At 45.8% G+C, this 21,549-nt stretch overlaps 2 protein-coding genes across 8 annotated transcripts; one reads left to right on the forward strand and one right to left on the reverse strand.

Moving 5' to 3' along the window:
* The first annotated feature begins 694 nt into the window (after nt 1–694).
* On the forward strand, nt 695–1,194 carry COX14 (cytochrome c oxidase assembly factor COX14). The gene is made up of 2 exons (XM_074929597.1): nt 695–810; nt 898–1,194. The coding sequence occupies exon 2, from the start codon at nt 906–908 to the stop codon at nt 1,062–1,064; it is 159 nt and encodes a 52-aa protein (XP_074785698.1). The 5' UTR covers nt 695–810; nt 898–905; the 3' UTR covers nt 1,065–1,194.
* Nucleotides 1,195–1,314: 120 nt separating this feature from the next.
* Nucleotides 1,315–20,248, reverse strand: CERS5 (ceramide synthase 5). 7 transcript variants are annotated; one of them, XM_074929591.1, is made up of 11 exons: nt 19,964–20,248; nt 14,171–14,276; nt 11,943–12,073; nt 10,895–10,952; nt 10,246–10,296; nt 9,491–9,583; nt 8,000–8,128; nt 7,608–7,714; nt 5,603–5,759; nt 4,395–4,424; nt 1,315–2,709 (listed from the first exon to the last, which is right to left on the reverse strand). In XM_074929591.1, exons 1-11 carry the CDS (start codon nt 20,164–20,166, stop codon nt 2,557–2,559), a joined length of 1,218 nt encoding a protein of 405 aa, XP_074785692.1. In that variant the 5' UTR covers nt 20,167–20,248; the 3' UTR covers nt 1,315–2,556. The 7 variants fall into 7 exon arrangements, 6 of the variants coding, with proteins under 6 accessions (XP_074785692.1, XP_074785693.1, XP_074785696.1 ...); XR_012635335.1 differs by having other exon boundaries at nt 2,604–2,709; nt 4,395–4,489; XM_074929592.1 differs by lacking the exon at nt 4,395–4,424.
* Nucleotides 20,249–21,549: the final 1,301 nt, after the last annotated feature.

Raw genomic sequence — 21,549 nt, forward strand, 5'->3', positions numbered from 1 at the left:
CACTGGCCGAGTCCCTGCCAGCCCTCCCAGCATTTGCTGAAGGTCCCAGGTCTCACCTGGGGGTGGCCAGTGCACGAGCCTCTTGCTTTTAGACGCCCCGTGCCTCGCACTAGTGCTGGAGTTCATGAGCTATAAAAAGTCTTCCCTTTGCCATTTGGAGTTATGTTCTGCAGCCTCAGCACATCCAGGCACCACAGGACTCGGCAGCCTCGGGAGCTGCTGCTGCTGCGCAGCGGCCCCGGGGAAAGGCCCCGGCAGAGGGAGGCTGCCGGGCTCCTGCAGCCTCAGTGCTCGACAGAGCCCCGGGCGCAGCGCGGTGCCGTGACAGCACGATGGAAACGCCAGCACCCCGCCGCGCCGGCAGCTGCCCTGGGGCTCTCGGAGGAGCGCGGCCTCCCGAGTTCTCCTGAAGGCGCCTCCGCGGCTCTGCCCGTGGGCCGGGCCCTCAGGAAGGGGCGCGAGGCCTCCCGGAGCGGGCCTCGGTGCGGCCTTTGCTCCACCCGCAGCCGAGGACAGTGCCCTCGGGGTGACAGCGTGCCCCGGGGGGCGCCTGCCGGGCTCGGGGGACGCGCTGGGGCTGCGGAGGGGCCGCGGCCGCCGGGAGCGGGAAGGCGCCGCCTGAGCTCACCGAGCGGCGCCGCCCGCCCGCCGCCAGGGGCCGCCGCAGCTCCCCGCCCGCCGCGGACTACAGCTCCCAGCAGGCAGCGCGGCGGCCACGCCCCCATCCCCACATCACGTGATAGGGGCTGTTTCCCGGAAGTGCTGCGCAGCGGAACCGCGCGCCGGCGGTACCGGAGCCCGGGGGCGCAGGTAGGAGGGGGCGGGGGCAGGATGGCGGCCCGGGGCGGGGGGGGGGGCGCGCTCGGCCCCGCTGACCGCCGCCGCTTCGTGTTGCAGGCGCAGCCATGGTGTCCGGCAGGCGGCTGGCCGACTTCAGCTACAAGGCCTTCTCCGGCTCCATGATGCTGCTGACGGTGTACGGCGGGTACCTGTGCGGCGTCCGCGTGTACCGCATCCTCCAGCGCCGCCGGGAGCGGCAGGCCGCGGCCGGCCCCGGGAGCTGAGGGGCGCCTGCGAGCCGGCCCCGCGCCTCCCGGCTCTGTGTGTGTGTGTGGGGGGGGTAACGCTTACAAGGGAAACCACCCCCCGCGCCGGGCGAGGAGATGGAGCAAAATAAAAATTCTGTGAAAAGGCCCAAGCGTGGTGCCGCGTGGTGTCTGCCCAGAACGGCGCCAACTGGGCCCTTGACACTTTGAAAAGGTGCCGCTCAGGGGCAGCAGCTGTCCGGGCAGCAGGCAGCCAGCTGCTCAGAGTCATAAACAAGGGACAGACCCTGTCCTTGAGTTTATTTTTCTCAAGATGAAACATGTCAGGCAAATTTCTGAAGCATCTTTTAATCGGAGATAAGAGTAAACAATGGTATAAAATGGTAACAACTCAAGAAGTTTCCAAAATTCTGCTCATGATAGAAGACCTGTGTGTCAATCACCCCCAAGTACCATTGAGTTAAAAAAAAATAAAAAAAAAAATAAAAAAAGCAAAGCCTACGATGTGGCTGCCTTTCCAGCCCAGTGATTCCTCCACACAGTTGCAAAATCAGAGCAGCAACATTCACTTTTGTCTTGGGAGTACAGACAAGCAGGACTGAAACATCTCATTTTGTGGAAAGTTAAACACAGCCCACCAGTACTGGTCCGCCCTCAGCTCAAGTCCTAGCTTAGCCAACCGTAGCCAGTAGGTCTAGAAACATCTTCGAAACCACAACTTGCAACAGGGAAAAAAATAAAATAAATTTAAAAGGCCATGTATTGTGATAGTTGTCTTAGGGGCAATAAACCACCCCCCTCCCCCATTTCAGAAGGCTGTAGTCAAGACTTCAGAGGGGCTTGCAGCACCAAAGTAGGCAGCAAACGCTGGCCTGGTCCCTCGTGACAGCAGAGATGGAAGCTGTAACCTTCGCATGTAGCACCCCGATGGCGAGTTAGGACGTTTCTGTTGGAGCACAGTCCAACTCAAAGCTTGGCTCCAGTCCCAAGCACTCACAGCAGGGACTGAGAAGAAGAGTCTCTGCCACAGCCAGGGTAGCTTGGATGTGGAACCGCGGGGCCCCGCGTTCTCTGTGCTCTTTAAAAGTGGCTTCTGGAGTGCATCAGGGAGAGATGCTGAACCTGCACTGGAGCAAACCGTCACCGAAATGGCGCCGTAACCCTCCCGCAGTCGGCAGCCAGCCTAGTCCAAACTTGTTGTGCCTTGAGTTGATCCTAGTAAAAAACAGTTTGTCACAAACAAAGATACCTCTGCAAACATCGACGGGACTAAAGATTTAAGGACAAAATGGCTTAAAGTGAAATCTGCAGTTTTGTTTTTGCCCTAGCCATCAGCTTTATCCCTTCTGTAGTGCAAAGCCTCTGACTGGTCTGGATTGTGCCCGTTTCAGATTTGCTGGAGGTTTCTGGGGAAGGGGCATCTTGATTAAAGATCACTTGGGAATGTGGAGCTCAACACATCTAGATATTTAAAGATAAGTTCGTGTTTGCTCAAGGCCACTCCACGGCCTTACTCCTCTTCTGTCCACTGGCCACTAGCCACGTGGCCATTAATGCGGTTGGAGCCGTTACTCGAAGTGCTGAAAACTCCTTTTGTGCTGTTGGAAGTCACATCCTCCTCTTCAGAGCTGCTCTCTACATCACTGCGGTCATCTTTTGATACCTAAACATTTCAAATGAAATTTGGTAGTGGAAAGGGCAGAAGGGAAGTTGAAAAATTCACAGAAAAACAGTAGTTAGAAGGTTGCGTCCCTGTGATTAACCAGCTTCAGTCAGTTACATTTACCTTCTACATTTAATCGTGAATCACTTCAAGCTCACAAGGAGGAACTTGTCATCACATACAGAACGCGAGAGACAGACACTGAAAATGACAGTTTGGAAATACCAGTTCCATTTTCCAGATACTCTGTACATCTGTGAAAGCACTAGACTATCTTTGCTCTCACCAGATCAGAGGACACGCTCGATCTCTGGTTGTTCTTGTCTTCCAAGAGCTGCATCCTAGATTGGTTAAAGGCTGCTTTTCCAAACAACAGATTTGATTTGAATCAAAAAACTTCTCACACCATAATCATCAGTGGGTACGGTGACCAAAACAACACGTATATATTGGTTTTAGAGAGAACATTTTGTCCTATGGGGAGTGGCTTTGATATTTTAAAAATTAACCAGCTATATTTGTGATGTTACTGTCTGCACAAAGTGCCCCCCAGTTTCACAGCTTGTGATTCATACGTGAGACTCATTTACGAGCAGAAGCCTGTTTGGACAGCGGGCTGTAGAACAAAGACAACTATCTAAATCCAGCAAACACCCGCTCAGGGACAGAAGGAGCATCTCAGCCCGCAGATCTAGATCTGCTTTACGGAGTTAAGACCTTGAGTTAAAAGACTGACTGCAAATCCAGCAGAGTTCGATTTGTAGATGGGGTTTGGGCCTCCCGCAGCAGAGCTGGGTGTGCTGGGCGGCTGCTCCGGGTGCCCACGCACGGGGAGGCCGAGGGAAGAGATCCCCAGCCCGGCCCTAAGGGCAAACAAGCCCCTTGGCTGGTGGCCCGGTGCCAGAGCAGAACCTCCCCAGCGCCGGGCGGGGAGCGGCCGGTGCTCTGCGGCCCCGGGCCGGGCTCGCCGCGCTCCTGCCGCTGCAACTCGGAGCCCACGATTACTTCACGTGCGAGCACTCTGCAGCTCGCACCTTTCCGGGGATTTCAGGATTTCATTCCACTCGGCTCACTCTGAGTCAGGGTTAGGGCTTTCGAACAGCACCAGGCAGGAAGTTTTTGAACTCGAGGGAAGACCTGGCAGAAAGCCAGGTAAAGTTAATGATCTCCAGGATTGGTTTTGACAGGCCTGTTGGATGTACTGGCTTCTCTCTGCTGCCAGAACTTTTGGTATCTTTCCCCACTCTCCTGCTACGTTGGAAGTTCAAAGAGTCACTGGAAGGAAGCAGAAATCCCTTGAAATGTTTCCCTTTATTTGGGGGACAAGTGACTGTTCCACTCTTTTTCACAAAGAGCATTGCATTTCTCCTGTCCTCACTCACTCAGCACAGTGTTAACGAGCACTAAAGGCAGATATCAGAGTTTCTGTGGGCGTATAAAAGCAGAAAGGTGAAGGTCATGCAGCCAGCTGACAGCAGATAAGAACAAACCTCAGGACGCTGCTTTGACCTTTGGAAAAACCTGCATTTTAGCATAGTCAGAACCAGCACTATCAACCAGGGAGAGAAATGTGTTAAGAGAAGGCACCAGCCACCTAAAGCCCCAAGACCGTAGAGCTTTGCTTTTCTTTTCGTCTGGAAACAGACACAGATGTGTTTAAGCGAACAAGCACAGATCACACTTACATGCAAAGGGTGAAACTGTGCAGCTCCAATCTGGCACAGAGAAAAGGAGAAAAGAATGAAGACAGAGCTTAGAGTCCTTTCTCTGGCTAGGTCACCTGGACAGGAGAGAACCAAGGAAAGGAAAAAGATGTAGATCTCAGGATACAGAAACCGCTGCACAGACAGAAAATAAGACATTTGCAGTAGCAGCTGTGAGGAACAGATTAAAAGATCATGCGCATCCTCTGAAACACGCCTTCCCCCAACAATCAATGCCAGACAGCTACGATATAAATATTTTTCAAGGTTACATTCCACGTGGCAGGGCAGCTAAGAAGTCAAACACAAAATAAAGTAGAGCCATGAGAAAAAAAAAAAAGAAAAAAAAAAAATCTCACATCAGAATACCAATTATCTGATTAAAAAAATGCATTTGTGCTATGAAATCAGCTGTTGCTCTCCAGTAGCTGCAAAGGAAGTGGCTTCTCTTGATGGGTAGGCCGGGTGTCAATTAGTTCCTAGACTGGCTTGTGCTGTCTCATGCTACTTCAGTTGAACTACACCTTTTTGCCTGGCAACAGAGGTTGCGGCCAAAAGTCAGCACTGTTCACTCTGAGGGCAATATCCGTTGCTAACCAGCTGCTGTAGTTTCACCCTCCCTCTCTGTAAGACTCCCAACACAAATCAGAATTGGAATACTCAGCACTGAAGCGAGACTGCACCCCACGAGCCCCCTGACAACCAGCAAACCGCTGCATTTCTGCTAACACTTTGCATGCTGCAGCTCAACGCCTGGCCTGCACCCGCAGGCAGAAAAGCCTGTGGAGATGCATAACCCTCATCACACCCCAAGAACTGGCTGAGGTTGGAAAACATCCTATGTGATTGTTCAAAAAAAAGAGCCTACTACCACCTTAAACTCCAAGCAAAGTACATAACACATCTGTCATCATTGCTAGTGTTACAACACCTGAACATACTGGAAAATCGTGTTATTTCCCTGCGTGACCAGAGCAGAGAGGAGAGCACCCCTGCCTCCCCATACACCTGGCAGCTCAAGGCTGCAGAGCAACCGAGGTAGAAGAATCACAAATCACCCTTCTAGAGAGCACTCCTGATGCAATTCCCTTGAGAACTGGTGCCAGCCCTCACTGAAGGGCCCAGTTTCTCACATTTGCTTAGTAGGGCTCGTAGGAAAGAGGACCCCAAGGAGTCAGCAGCAATCTTACCTTTCCCCTCACGAGAGCCTTGTAGGCAATGCGTATGATGAGATAAGACCAGATGATATGCAAGATCTGCAAGGTTATCAAAAGCCCGTTGAATAGCCACCACGAAGGATAAGGACCAATCAACTCCCAGCTTTCAAATAGGGTTGTATTCAAAATCCTAAAAGAGATCCAGAAACACATTAGAGACCGGCTGTGCTGGTAACATGGCTCTAAATTAAGAGGAGCAGCCAGATGCACAACAGTTTGTATCTCATTTAAGCATCTGTTGCTTTGCTCCTGTCAGAGCAGCGATGCAGCTAGTCTCTTGCCAGAGTCAGGAGACAGACTAAAGCTTATTAGAAACATTTGAACTGAGCAACAAACAGGAGAAGATGTGAATGTTCTGCAATTTGGTTACACATACAGATCTGCTGCCAATTTCCTTCTCAAAAGCACAAGCATTTATAACAACTTTACAGGAAGTGATGTCAAGCTGCACTGGTCATCAAAACAACTGTTAACACACTCATACTTGGGCAGTCTTCACCCATATTTAACGATCAGGAAGGAATTTTGTTCCCAGTAGGCCTCCCTCCCTGTGAGCTATTCTCTTCCCTCGGATTTTTATAGATTCCCCTGCCAAGCTGGAGGACTAGAAACTGCTTTATGGATAAAGCTTTGTGCTTTCTTTCATTACTGTTTTGCTGTTCTTGTCGCTGGGAGTTATTGCCAGTACTTAAGTAATTTAATAAACACTTTAGATTTTATGAAGTAGGGAGGTATGGAGAGACCTTTAAAGACGTCATTAATTTCACATAGCTTTTAACATTTCGCGAGAAAAGAAAAACAAGCCCTTCAAAGAAGAACCCAAAGTTCCCCAAAATGCAGCTGCAGAGCCATCTAACTGATAGCCAGTTTATGGATGAATTAAATGTCATTCCAGAGATCTGTTGATGTTTTATACTGCTAATTAAGAAAGGGAATATCCGTGAAGTGAAGCAGCAGAGGGTCTGCAATACCTCTGCAAGCTTGCCAGATTTCTTTGCAAAGTTGAGGAATTACATTACAGCCAGTGGAAAATACATTAAAGATTTACAGGACTGCTGAGCAATAGCATGATGCAAAAGCATCACCTCATGACAGACAACAGCTATAAAAACAATGACAGCTATCTCATCTGTCACTGGAAGGAGCCTATGAAGACGTAAGAATTAAAGCTCCTCCTTATCCAGTCTCCTTTGCTGCATTTACTGGAAAAATTTAGCTGCAACCCAGATACAAAGCACAAGTATTGTTTCTGCCTACCATCAAGGCACCTAAAAAGAATGGGAATGCAAGCTGTCCATTGCCTAGGAAATAAATATATGCAGTAAAACCAAAGTAAACTGAGTAATAATCGGGTGTAACAAAATTTTCACCACACTTTCAACAGAAACAAGAAGTAGGTAACGGCTCATCAACAGAAGAACCTCCCCAAGCCTGACCTATTGAGGTGAGAGGGAATCTCATTACGGGATGATTAGCTCTAAGCCATTTAGCCAGGGTTTTACCTCCCAAGGAACCTAAGACCTATTTCAGGCTCTGAACGGTCACGACACAAGGGTAAGAACACGAGAGTGTCATAAGAATCAGAAACTGCAATGATGACTAAGCCAGCCACTCAAAAATCAAATTTACCTCAAGAGACCACGTCTCATTTGTAACCATTTCCAAAACTTCTTAAGAGAAGCACAACAACCCTTCGAGCCTTTCAGAGCAGACAGCGGCTGACTTGGCTCCAGCTAATAAGCTCTGTCATCACTTTGCAGTAAGAGGAGAGGGGGCAGCTGTGCATTAGGATTCGAGTCGCTGTTCGTGCTCCCTCAGCTGACTGTCGAGAGGTTTCTTCACACGCCTGGTTGAACGTACTGCTCCAAACAGGACTTGGGTTGTCTAAAACTTTAGACCCCTTGCAAGCCTTGCAGCCTGAAGGCTTTGCTTAAAGGATTGGAAGAACAAACAAGACCTTACAGCTCAAGGTGCTTACCAAAAAGGATAAATGCCCAGCCGCGTAACAATGAATACGACACCAAAGAGCATGAAGAAAGCATCACAGAGACGTTGGTACTTGGCATAATTGGCTAGCTTTGCAGCCTAAAAGAGACAAGAAACATGAGAATATTATTCCCTTTGTGTACTCATGTAATTACCAGGCTGTAGAGCTTCAAAAACCCTCAAGCCATCTCATTTGTAAGGAGTTTGGAACATTTAGGGATTATTCTCAGCGCTAAAGCTGTTATGAGGAAAAGCTGACAAGGCAGGATCAGCAGCACAAGTTTTATGGCATATTTAATGCAGTTTATCAAGAACGGGGAAGTCAGCTTGCTCCTCTGAGACCACGTTAGCACCAGGCACGCAAAGATTTGAAAGGAGACTCACCTCTAAAAGGAAATCTGATGCATCGTGGAGGCACAGCACCAGAGTTCCAACCCGCACCATATTATTCATGTAAGAGAATGTAATGAGTCCAATTGTAGCCAAATGATGGACGAACATGATCAGGAAGTCCTGGAAACAATTAAAAAAAAAAAAAAAAATGAAGACTCTTTGGCTGTCAAACAAATCAAGGTTTGGAACAGAGGCACAAAACTCACTAACAGGGGTCACAGAATTCCTTCAGTTCAGACTCTGACTCCACTTTACATAAAGCACAGCTCATCACACATCACCAACCATCACCACTAATGGTTCCAGAAAGGTCTCTCCCAGCATTTGTGCCCCTGTTGAAGTCAGAACTCCACATCCACAGGCACAGCAGAGTCTCTCTGGCACACCCATGCAAGGCAAAGATAAGTACGCCTGCAGAACCCACTGAAAAGATTGACAGGACAACATACGGCCCTTATTTTTGGCTCCTTTTGGTTTTACAGTTACATTGCTAGTGCCTTCAGTTCTTGGCACAGGTTTAAGTATGCTGCTGTTACTGTTGTCAGCGTGCTAAAGCCTGTCAGAGCATAGCAGGCACAGAACACAAGATAACCCAACAGCAAGAACTAGGCCACTTCATTAAAAAAACGTTCACAATGCACATACATTCAGGGCTGTTTTCCAGTTTAGCCCCCTGGGTACAACAATTCCATGTCAATGTACCTTCCCGGGCTCGCAGTGGGGAATGTAATCCGCTTTGTTCAAGTCAGAGTACAAATTAAACATTCTAAACAGTAGCACAGATGCTGTTAATCACTCCCTTTCTGCAGCTCCAAGATATTCTGTAGTGCCTCACCTGCTAATATTTCAGCACAGAAAAAAAAAAAAAAAAAAAATCCCAGGCCAACTTTTCTTTTTGAACAGCCAGTGCAAGAATTGGGATAATTTGCTACTTTGCAGTTTGTATAACAGAAGCAATAAACTATGATTTACTATGAACTGTTTTCCAACAGCAAGCCAAATCCTAGAACGTAGCACAACAGAATTAGATTCCGGCAATTGCGACCAGTCATCATTCTGCTACACACACGCGAAAAATCACTTTCAAAAAACCCATTTATTGTTGCTTTAGCGTTTGTCATCTTCTCACACGACTCAGCAAGGTCCTGCTTTGAGCATCTCATTTTCACGGTTTCTTGCAAGCCTTCTAATTAAATCTATTTTTATGCAATGATTTGATAACTTTTTATTGGGAGGTATTGAGTGATTCCGTTCTTTCCCCTGGAAGGCGAATGGGACTCTCAAGGATAGATCCGGCTTGCTCCTCCCTTTTCCCCAGGACTGGGTAGTGATTACAGAAGGAGGTAGGCTACACAAAGATGTGGGTGAGGAAGAAAATACAGTTATTGCTACGCTTTAGCTCCACTGGCCAGGCACACTCACATTTTTTTGTTAGTCCTATCTACTTAGCAAAGGGGTTAGTGCAATTCTGGTTAATCTCACCTTCCGTTTAATGTCTGTAAACTGAGAAAACATGAGAGACCAATAAAAGGCCAGCTCCAAGATATAGTAATAATAAAGCCTGGATGTTAGAGGCTGGAAAACAAACAAAGATAGCACAGTTAGAAGACAAAGTACTTTAAACTTTACATTAAAATAGACTACTTCTTTCCCCTCCCACTCTCTTCCTCCAGAATGCTGAGGCATAAGTTAAAAGATCCAGAATTAAGGTTTAGTAAAAACAAGCTTAAGCAACAGACGCCTTACTTTAGGCTTAGTCACACATACTTGTGTGTTTGAGCTTTATTCAAAGGGAGTGAGATTCCCTTGTCAATATTTACAACTCATACTGTAGCCTCTTGGATTAGGAAAACCAGGCACTGAAAGAGACTGTTGGCCTCTCTACAGTCAGACTTGCCCAGTGAAAACAACACTAAATTATCAGTATATTTTATGCATGATTTTTTTTTCCCACTTTTAATAATCTCATCAGCAAGTAAACATAAAACAAATATGAACCGAGTCAGTTCCATCCAAGGAAACACTGCTGAGGACAAACCTAAACAGGATTTGAAGACATAAAGAGTAAAAGCCATCTCTGTACCTTCCAAAAAAGAAAGCTTACCAGGTGCTGCCTGGGCAGCATCCACCCTGCAGAACAAGCAGCACTCACTGAGTTTCAGTCTGCTATCATTAACAAAAAATAAAAACTGATATTGTGCAAAAAAGTTGGAATCCAGTAAGTGTTTATCTCCTACCTGAAAAGGGTAGTTGTACCAGCACTGTCGTGTGTCCCAAAACCAGGGTGCCTAAAGGGAAAAAGGGAAGTTATTATTCTACTGGGTTTCTTCTTCCCTATCATTTAAGGCAGGTGACCACTACAGTGCTGTTTCACTGGAATTTTATTGTGATTCTACCATTCAAGCTAAATTTATTGTAAAGCATCCTAGTGATTTAAATGATTCTTTCTGCAGTGAAAGGCAAGTTATACTGCAATGGAAATTCACAGAATAATCATACAGCTCTAATAATAACAAAGACCCAAAGAGATGAATCTGTATCCCTTCAAGAGAGAGAGGAAAAAACCAAATAAGCAGCTATCCATAGCAAAAAAAAAGCCCAGTTCTGTCCCATCCTGGGGTAACAGCACAAATACATTTCTACTGTTTCCATAATGACAGATCTGTACAGAAGCTTTCCTACAGCATAAAGATCCTTAAACAGAAACTCCAGGATCCCAAATAAGGGAATAAAGATGATTATCACCACTAAACCCTCCTTGTTTGAAGGTAGGTGCAAGCACTGAAGATGTGCCACAGGTAGTCAAACCCCTTAAACTTCAGGACAGGCATAACCCAGCTGCATGTCACACAGAACAACAAGGGGGGGAATGAGAGATCAACTCACCGTCCAGAGAAACCTGATTCCATAAAAAAATATACTTAAATAAAATGTAAATCTCCACCTGAAAAAAAAGAAGCAAAAATTGAACTTATGAAATAGAAATAGCTTCTGGTTCACATTTGTAACAAAAACTTGCGAAAAACCCCAATTCTGACACCTGAAAAGCTTTCACCCACCAAACAGTAATCCTTCATTTGTAAACATTTCATGTAAGGATAAACCTATTTCAGAGTTTTCACACCACACACGAGTTTGCATCCACAGCCAAGTTTGACATAAAGTTCAGAGTGAACATGCATCATTCATATGCTTTGATATACAATAACAAGATAACAACAAGATAAGTCATTGTTATCCAGAAGGTATCCTAATATATGTATTTGTCCCTCTTACCTTGTGGCTTTAAGTAGACAAAACCATACTGGGGGGAAGAATTAATATGAAGAAAGTTACTGGAAAGGAAAGAAACCAGCACAGAAGAAATAACAAGTCAGGAAAAAATATTCAGATGCTACTACACTAACAGAGGTAACCGCAAGCGTTCAGAAAGAAACAAGGAACAAAAGAATGAACTGAAATGAAAAGAACAGGAATCCAAGAAGTGTCTGTATACAAGCATATATACATGATTGTGTAAGCCATAAGGTCGTTCTGTCTGGGAACAAAGGCTGGTCTACAACCGGACTGCAGACAGCAAACTCATCTTCAGGGTAATTACTCGAGTTGTGCACATGCACGTGCACACACACACACGCACCCCGAGGTGCTCTGTTTGCATGAAGGGCCTGGTTCACTATCTAATGCTGCTCATCATTGACAGGAATAACTCCTGCGCACGTGTTCTGGTCTCTCAAGCACATATACAAAATATTTTAGAACGCTGAAAGCCCTCCTAGCTTCTTTCACTTGCCTATATAAGAATTCGTCTTCCACCAACCAGCCCCCAAGACACTAGTTTAAATCAGCAGCTGACCACAGTTTCAGTTAGAAAAGAGAACATACAGCTGGAGCTTTGAGATGAAGCCACATTTTGGCCTCTGCACAAACATACATGCTCTCACAAAATTTAGTGAGGGTGGTGGGTTTGTCCTGGTTCCTCCGATGACGAAACCAGCGCTGGATCTTTCGAACATCCCAGTCTAGCTGCTTTGACAAGCCTTCTAACCTTTTTCCATCTGGAGACTGAAGGAAAACGAAACAAGTGTCATTTCTCCTACTTCTCAACCTACTTTCAGTCTGAGACCCCCTCTGTACTCTAATAGAAACGATGCACAGATAACGAAACACACACACTAAGAAGGCACTAGGTACAGACTAGAAGCAGGAACCCGTTGCCACAAATGGTCACTCAATTTAACCTTCATAAGCCAATTAATTACTTAATTATTCAGAATGCTTTTGGTTTAACATTTCCTCACCTATTTCATCATTTGACAGCACATTGTGACAAAGAATGCAACTATTCTGATTCTTAATTTGGGAGGAGGAGCTTTTAAAATGTCCTGTCCTACCTGTTAGAACTTGCACATCAGTTCAACAGCCCAGAACTCAGGAAGATCAAAGCTGAACACATTTAAGGGTTGCCACTCACTGCAAGTTTAGGGAAACTTTAGTGTTGGTTTAACACACTAGATATTTGTATATTCCAAAAGGGCACGGTGAAGATGGTGTTATTTCCATGATCAAAGTTCATAAATAAAATATGAAACCTGAAATAACTGTATGATAAAGAATATATCACTGTCCTCTGACTGGAAACTCTACTCGCAGTTTATTTGTTTGAATAATGACATAAATGGATTTATAAGAGACAAAGTGAACAAAACCTGATAACTACCTCTAAAATGGCCCAGTGGTGAGATAAGCCACGTTAGTTCAGTGTCCTTTTAACAAGCTCTGCCAGGGAGCTCTTACAACTGAAAGATGATAAACACATTTTACTACTTGAGTCACATACAAACCCCCAAAACTACGCAGAATGCTGATTTAAGAGAGTCACCAGACTGTTCAACTGAAAAGCAAAATAATCTGTCATTTGATTTTCAGTATGGAGACCATGACTTCCCTGTAATTCCATCACAACCAGATCTCTCTGCACTTTACCAGGCTTTAATGGTTGGGGCTACCTGACACTTCTGCATTGGAAGTGAACCTGCCTCAAAGGAGAATTTACAGAGCTCTGATTTCAGAGCAGCGATAAAATCTTTCCCTTGCATCAGTGCCACCCTACATTCTGATTCTCCAAATCCAGCAGCAGAGACGAGCACACTGGTACAGTTAAACGCAGCTCTGTTTTCCTAAGCTAGATAAATTTTGCACAGCATGTGTCCCCATGAGTTCCCTAAGCATTCATCTCAAGGACATCCCCTACATAAAAGTCCTCCCCACTAACGGCATCAAATCACAGGGATTTTTCAGTTCACACGTCATTCCAAATACCTCAAAACTTTAAAAGTTCCCATGAGGCAAGTTTTAGTAGGGTTTTTATGGAATTTCCCTTCCATTCACTGAGCACTTTATCTGCTCCACTCAGAATGAAGTTCAGCATCACCAAATCAGAACATAAAACCTTCCATTTCATTATCTTTAATGAAAATCTACCACGCTGTCTGCATGGATTTCACTGGCAGCCTTCAACAGACAGTGTGGAGCTCTGTAATTCTGAAGTGAAGGAGCACTGTCAGTTTAAGTGAAAGAAAGTCCATGAAACAATCAAAAAAACCCACCTACTGTCAACACTAAACGTCCTACCCTTTATCAGGGCACACTTCCATTGACTGAACGTTTTCCTGAAATAACTGACTTCCACTGGGACAGCTGTTATCTAATTCCACAGTGGATGGCAAAAATAAGAGGAAGGCATTCAGGCAACTAGGCCAATAAAACCAGTAAAGGAACAGAGCTCAAGGAAAAGAGTTGCACTTTTCCAATAGAAGGTGAAAGATATTGCGAAATTTCTCGCTAAACCAAGAATTACCACTTGATACAGGAGTTACAATTTGGACAAAGATGGGAACTAAAGGAAGAGGCCCCGTACCTTTCTAAAAAGTTTTTTATTCAAAGAGATGATTCTGTGCACAAAAGCATAGGTCAGCCATAAAGACAATTTACTTTGCTACGAGAAGGACATGCCAGAGGCAAAGTAAAATAAGAAAGAGCACATTGTGCATGCACAGTGTGAAATGCATTTCTCTCAGACTAGAAAAGTGGAAGCAAAAAGCCCCTCCACGCTTTTACTTACGGGCCTCCGTTTCTAGCAGAATTTGAAGCATGACTCACCTTCGTGATGGATGTAAACACTTTCTCTAAAATTGCATTGGGCTGGGCTCTGTGAGGTCCACTGTCTTGAATGCCAAGGTTTATGGCACATGGCTTGGCAATAAACCTGGAAGAGTTCCGAAGAAAGAGCTAGATTAAAAGAAGATTATCTATTTCCCTCTGTCTAAATCACAAGGACCCTGACTTGTCGCCAACTTCAAAACCTAACCAAAAAGCTTCTGAGGATCTCCACTCACTTCGCTTAAAGAAATATCTTAATATCTTTTATTAAGTCCAAATGGTAATTGCAGACAGCACTTACCAGTACACACATCTAAAACAAAAACTTAAATCTTAACGTCCTTGGCATGTAAGGATCAGACCGTGCTCCCTCAGGGTGATTCTCATTACACAGAAATAAAATAGATCACTGATAGGAGTCTTCTGCAAACATAAATGCTAGAGCCCTTGGAGCCCTATAATCAAAACACCTTATTTCCAGAATGTGCCTCGGTGCCACATAGCTCAGAAAAAAAGTTCCTAAAAGACACACAGTTTTTTGTTTTGGGGTTTGGGTTTGGGTTTTTTTTGCCTTTGGGAAAAATAAAGTAGCTTGCTTCCTTTGGGAGAAGGAGGAAAATGTAAGAAGTCACTCAGTCTGAAAGACCCAAGATCTCAGTATTTCACTCAGCCCTGCATGCACCATGTATTCCAAAAGCCAACGTGACACTTAGTGAATTTTATACCACAAACACTCTGAAAAAACACATTTAAAAATTATCAGGTTTTGCTGTACCTTCGTGTCAAAAAGGGCACAGGATTCTAACAAAAACGCACGTGTTAACTGAACATGTGAATTGTTTCCTGCTCGTGGGCATGGCAGGGGTGTTCAAGGAGCAATTTTAATTATTGTTATAATCAATTATTTTGAGACAGAAAGAGAGCAAAGAACCTCTTTCTCAAAACCGGTTTTGAAAAGGACCCAACGTTTGCATCATTAAATCTATTTTGCTTTGAAACGGAGATCGTTGCAGAGACAACTGAAGACAAACTACACATATGTATCCCATTTAACAGAAAACGCTGCTTTTTTCCAACCACTACATTTGGTACCATTTCTCCTTGTGTTTAAAAGGATAAAATTCAGGAGGATCACAATTACAAGCGTTCCAGCAGCAATCATTCTTGAGAGTACATTGTTAGTACTTCAGTAACAAGTAGCTACAACTGCATTTAAGAACAGACACAGGTTGTGGGGTTTTCCCCTTGAGAAATTACAGATCAGCTCATGACTAATCCTAAAGGAACTCCCCTGCTCTCAGAAAATACTAAACAAGTAAGAGACACTGTGGTCCCAAGTTTCACTGCCCTGCCTCATTTCTTCATACGTCCTGTTCAACAGTCATAGCCTTAAAAAAAAAAAAAAAATTAAAAAAAAAAAAAAGGAAAGAGTGATTTCCTTTCAGTTTGTCTCAAAAGCTCACTGCTTCCTCTATAATCTAGACCACCAGCCAGAAATTATGTTCTGATGTTATAAAACATTTGGCTAGACCCCCCCCTAAAAGTGTAAATCTTTATACTCTTCTTTCCTACAGGATATACCACATCAACAGCAAAGAAATACACACGTGCAACTACAGGATGCCAAATATTTTTATTAATTTTCTGAGATACAGGGCTTTTAACTCTATTAAAAAAAAAAAAAAAAAAAAATCCTGGTCTGAAGAAACTCAGTTTGGGTCAGTTTCCTCACTTAAAAGAGAAAACCTGAGAAAAAAAAAAATCTAAAAATCCACACATTCAATTGATTTATTATTCAGGAGAATCTTCTTTTGTTTTAAGAACAAGTAAAGGAGAGAAGGAATGGTTAAGAAAGCTCATAGTGATCCATGCAAAGTTTTGACATTATTCTAGAATTCAAAACCTGAAGCATCAAGAAGAAACAGCACCTCTTCAGGAAAAAAAAAAAAAAAAAAAAGATGCAAAAATAATTCAAGTTGGGACCTAAAGATTAGGGAAAAAAAGCAAAATCCAACAACAAAACAAACAAACTCAAAACTTTGCATACAATTATTCCGGAGTAGTAGGCTTCCTTCACTAGCAGGCTTAGGGAAAAAGTACAGATGTTTCCAGAAATCAGGGGGAAAAAAAAAAAAAAAAGAAAAATCAAGAGTAAGCCACAGGGTGTAGATACAGCACAGGACTCCAGGTACCCAGTCAAGCATGGGGGTGACCAAAGAGCAAACCAAAAAAAAAAAAAAAACCACATCAGTTTCTAGGGGCACAGAAGCAGACAGACATCAACCCAGCAAACGGACAAGTCACAACAACGGAGGCAAGGGAGGTAGTCCCGGTCACAGAAACAGGAAGGAAAAAGGATGGCAGCAAAGGATTTCATGACTTTTAGGGAAGTCTAACCCAACGCCACAACACAGCTTCTCTTAACTCCGCAAATAATGGCTTCGGGCAGAAAAATGGCAAATGTGCTTCTGCAGGGCTCCCTGAGCAGCCCCACGAGGTGTTTTCACCTCAGGAGCCCGCGGAACAGCCCCAGTCCATCTGCTCTGACCAGTTACCACCTTGCAGGTGGAGTAGGAAGCGAATGATCAATCCTGCTGTCAGTCAGAAAAATAGCAAGATGACATGCTATTTCCTTTAGGTGTCCATTTAGGAAAATTCACACTTAAAACCTCTCTGGCATTTTATAGTTTTGGCCCCAGAATAGGTTTTCAGACGTGCAGGTTTTGCACTGTATCCCACAGGGGAAAAAAAAAATAAAAATATCTGCATAGCAATAGCAGTTAAGCACCAAAAAGAGAGGCTGCCCACATAACAGGATTTTCATTTTTAGCAATACTCAAAACCAAACAGCACAAGATCATGAGGAACCTGACTTGACTAAAACATTGGCCTTGCTTGGAGGAGAGGATGGGACAAGGTGATCTCCAGAGGTCGTTTTTAATCTAAATTATTTTATGGTTCCACAGAAATCTTAACGGCAGGAGCTATTGCCAAGGTCAGCTTATTGCCACGCCTTCCCAGGAAGGAATTATCATCACTTAAATACTTATATTACACTTTTCTAAACAGGTATCTGCTCATTGGCTTAAGTCATACCTACCAAGCTACCTTTTTCACACTAGTTATTAAGATAGCCTCATTTTGAAACCAGCACCAATTTTCAAGTACACACACACTCATGTGTTATAACAAATATTTCTGAGGCACGTTGTACTTCACAAACCCAAAGGCAGAATCCTTCTCTGTGGAACACTCAAGTTTGTCTGATGACTCCCTATCACAGCTCTGAAAAGGAGGAGCCATCTGAGAAATAACAAGATTTATAAAGCATGCGCTCAAAGAGTTCACATTTCCATAATCTCTCAGTTTCACGGTGTTAAGACAAAACCACGTCATTCCACAACTGTCCCTAGTTTTCCAGACAGACCTGATGAAGTGACATCTAAAATCAGTTCTTTCTCCCTGCAGCTTAAGCACAAGCTTCCTCAGACCTGCAGAGTAACAAGACTATCTGTTACTGAAGGGCATCCCAGTGTAATTATAAAGACATCATATGAATAAAAGCCTCCAGCTTCTCACAGATACCTGGAAAATTTTTTTGTGCCTGCAGTGGGACAAGATGTGGAAGGACAAATAACAGCAAGTATAACCAAGAAAAAAAAATTAAAACCCCAAACTTGTGGGCAGAAGTCCTTTATCTTGCCTGCACAAAAATCCACCCCCCTACCACTGAGTCAGGACTTCACCTTCCTCTCTAAGTCTTGCCTCCTCTCTCTATAGTCATCTACTTCCCACAAACGATCAGCCTAATGAATATTTTACCAACACCATGATGCAAAGGTTAATTTATAGGAGCATTCACTAACAGAAACATGTGTCAGCATTACAAGTGTCCGTGTCACAAAAGCACTTCCTCACTCCAAAGATCTACAGCAGGAGAGAGAAAAGAAAGAAATGAAGAGAAGCTCAAACAAAAGAGCTGCACGAGTATATAATTCAAGTTCTGAGTCATCAAGTCCGATTGCCAAAAGTGTGTCAAGAAAGACTTTGACACAATCATCCCCGAAGTCTGTATCAGGGTATACACACAGGAGGATTTTATTAAGACACATCTGAACTTCTATGACATGTTCAAAGCGGCAGGATGAAAGAGAAAAGCATTTCTTAGAAACTACGGTCTATTAAAATAAACATACCAGAAACTGCCCGGGGAAGTTGCTCTCACAGTCTGCTTTCACTTCAGGATACCCCCATTGAGACACAGTATAGCAAAGACAGCTGAAAAAAATAAACCACCCCCTCAGGTAGGACACACTATATCTGTCCTAACATCTCATAGTCCAGAGAAATGAGAACCCTTTGCACTTCTTTCCCAAACTAAGACACCTGGACTAAAGAGGGCTTGGAAATCCTACAGCAGAATTTTCAGAGGTATCCTCCTGTCTCACAACTTCCTTTGCTCGTCTGCTGGCAAGTGTGACCGTTTGGCCAAGACCAGCAGTAGCAGGCCAAGCTGAGATGAGATTTTGGCGCTGCCACGTGTGTTCCTGGGTCCTCTGCACTGGTTTGAACTGCCAGTAGTTTTCTGAAGCTTTTTAAATTTTTTTTGGAAGGCAAAAAGATAAGACGGACAAAAAAGAGCCTCTCAAATTTCTCTCCTACTCTGCTGACCTGCTTCATTTTTCTCCACAGTTCGCCTTTTCACTTCACCCCAGCCCCCTCTTCTTTAATTTCTGAATGCTCAAGAAAATTCACACTTCTTGCACAAAACCCACAAAACGAAACCAACTCGATTCCTACTCACTTCAGCCCTACAGCCCCTTTCACGCTTAGCAATACTTCTGCCCTTTCAATGTAGAAATTCAAGATTAAATCAATCTTTAATGAACTAACTGAAGAGGAATACGAGGTGTCTCGCTCTGCGCCTAACAGTTTTCCTAAATAAGCAGCTTCACTAATTAGTATCTATGTCACCCACGCAGTCTGCCCTGCGTGTGGCTGTAAGAGATACACATCGTGGAAAGGACAAACCTCTGCCCCAGGGAAGAGTTAATACCGTGTGTTTGTGGATACTCGGGTAAGCGAGAGCTACTGTATTACACCTGTTTACGGGCAGATACGATGATCTGCGCACACTTCCGTCATGCCCGAGATGCAGGAGATCCACAAATTGTTTAATAATATACTAGGCCATGAGAACCAGTCCTATTTCCTCCTCCAGGAACTCTGCAGGGAGAGTACAATAAAGGCAGAGAGCAGCAACACGAGCGGAGCAGCCGCGGAGCAGCCAGCGGGCTTTCACTCGCCCAGCCGAGGGTCTCCTGGACGGGAGGAGAAATAAAAGTGAATTCCCCAGACTTTTTTTTCTCGCAGCACAAGGTACCGCTAGCCCCGAGGAGCCTCTCGGGATCCAGCGCCAAGGGAGAGGTGCCCTACGGGCTGGTGTATGTCGCGACAGACACGGAGAGGTTCCCGGGACGGGTTTTCCAGCGTTACACAATATTCCCTTTTCACGCAAAAAAGAGTCTCGGGAGGCGCCGCGGGCGGAGAGCCCGCCACGGCCTCCGCGGAAGGCCCGAGGGGAGAGCGGGGAGCCCAACCGAGCCGCCCCGCGGGACCCGGCCCGCCCCGCCTCGCCGCCGGCCCGGCCCCGGGGCCGCCCGCCGCTCCCCCCGGGGCGCCCGTTGCTAAGAGACACCGGCGGCCTCGCCGCGCGTTCGCCGCCAAGGCGGGAGCGGGCGGCGTCCCCGCCGCCGGAGGGCCCCGCCGCCCCGGGGGCGGCCCCGCGCTCACCTCTCGAAGAGCAGCCGCACGGCGAAGATGCCGAGCGCCAGCGGGAAGGCGGAGAGGACGTGGCCCGCCCGCGGGTACTGCAGCCCGCTGCCCGGCGGGCCCGGCTCCCCGGCCAGGTCCGCCCACGTCACGTTGTGCGGGAGCCAGAACCGCTCATTCCAAAACCAGGCCCGCAGCGCCGCCGCCGCCGCGGCCGCCGCCATCTTCCGCCGCCGAACCTGCCTCCCCTCCCGGCGGCCGCAGCTGAGGCGGCCACCGCAGCCGACAGCGGGGCGGCGCCGGCTGCCCGCCCCGCCCCGCCCCCTCGCCGACACGGCGCATGCGCGGAGGGCGGGGCTCCTTCGGGCCACGCCCCCCTCCGCCGCGGACCGTTACCTCGGAGCAGGCGCAGTGCGGCGCGCGCGCCCGGGGCGGGCTCCTGAGGGGGCGGCGCGCGCGCTCCCGGGCCCTCGGGGTTTTTTTTTCTGCGAACAGAGACGAGTTGTGCCGATTTTTTTTTTAAAAAAGAAAAAAAAAAAAAATCCTCAAGAGAGGCTTTAACGGGGCCTAAAGCACGCGCTCCTGAGGGGAGGCCGGTCTCTTCCCCCGGGAAGGCCCCGGCTGAGGCAGGCGCCGAGCCCGGCCCGAACGCTGCGGAGGCGGCCGCTGCCGAGCCCCGGGAGATAAACCGAGCCCCGGGAGATAAACCGCGTCCCGCCGAGCCCCGGGAGATAAACCGCGTCCCGCCGAGCCCCGCGGGGCAGGATCCCTCCGCCCGCCTCACCCACCTCTGGAGAGAAGGGCCCCAGCGCTTCGCGCAGGGCAGCGCAACTTCCCTTGTGAAGAGTTTATCGTAAGAGACCAAGGATTAGTTTTACTAATATTAACAGTGATGTGGTTTAACATTTAGGCACAAAAAAAAAAAAAAAAAAAAGGTACGCTGGTTGGCAAAGTTTAAGATATTTCTTATAGTTTTTAAAACATTCAGGAAACAAAAAAAAAAAAGTGTTTTATCTTCAGGATAAGGGTTACCAAGTAACAAAGCTTAGCCTTTGTGTAACCCTTACAATTAGGTTCTCAACTTCCTTGCACGTTGTAGCAAATGATCCGTATTTCATATAATAACTCTTTTGGCATCTGTCCAGTTGAGAGCAAATTAAATGGCCCATTAAGCACTCAAACGCTGTGATAACTAATAGATTCAAGGACAGGCTAGTTCACGATCTGTTCGCTTTTTTTTTTTTTTTTAAATCGACAACTTTATTTTAAAAGTACCACATGTTGCTAATTCCTCCTTGAAGATGATCAGCGAGTCTTGAGGGAACTGGAAGGGTCCTTGTATCTCAGACTCACAGATGCCTCAGATTTAACTAGAACTAATGACGTACAACATTAAAACCTCTAGTAAGTGCAGCCAGGATCGCTTTAGTATCATGTAACTGGGGAGGCATTGTAAAATTCAATTGCGTTTCCTAAGAAACAAGTAGTAGGCATATTCAATAAATCTAAGTCCACAACAGAGATTTCTTCCCTTCCTTTTCAAATACACTTAGCCCAATTTCTAGTCAGAAAGATCTCCAATTGCTTAGCAATTTGAGGAAATCTGA

This window comes from Athene noctua, chromosome 30 (assembly GCF_965140245.1).
Source record: "Athene noctua chromosome 30, bAthNoc1.hap1.1, whole genome shotgun sequence".
NCBI classification, from domain to species: domain Eukaryota; kingdom Metazoa; phylum Chordata; class Aves; order Strigiformes; family Strigidae; genus Athene; species Athene noctua.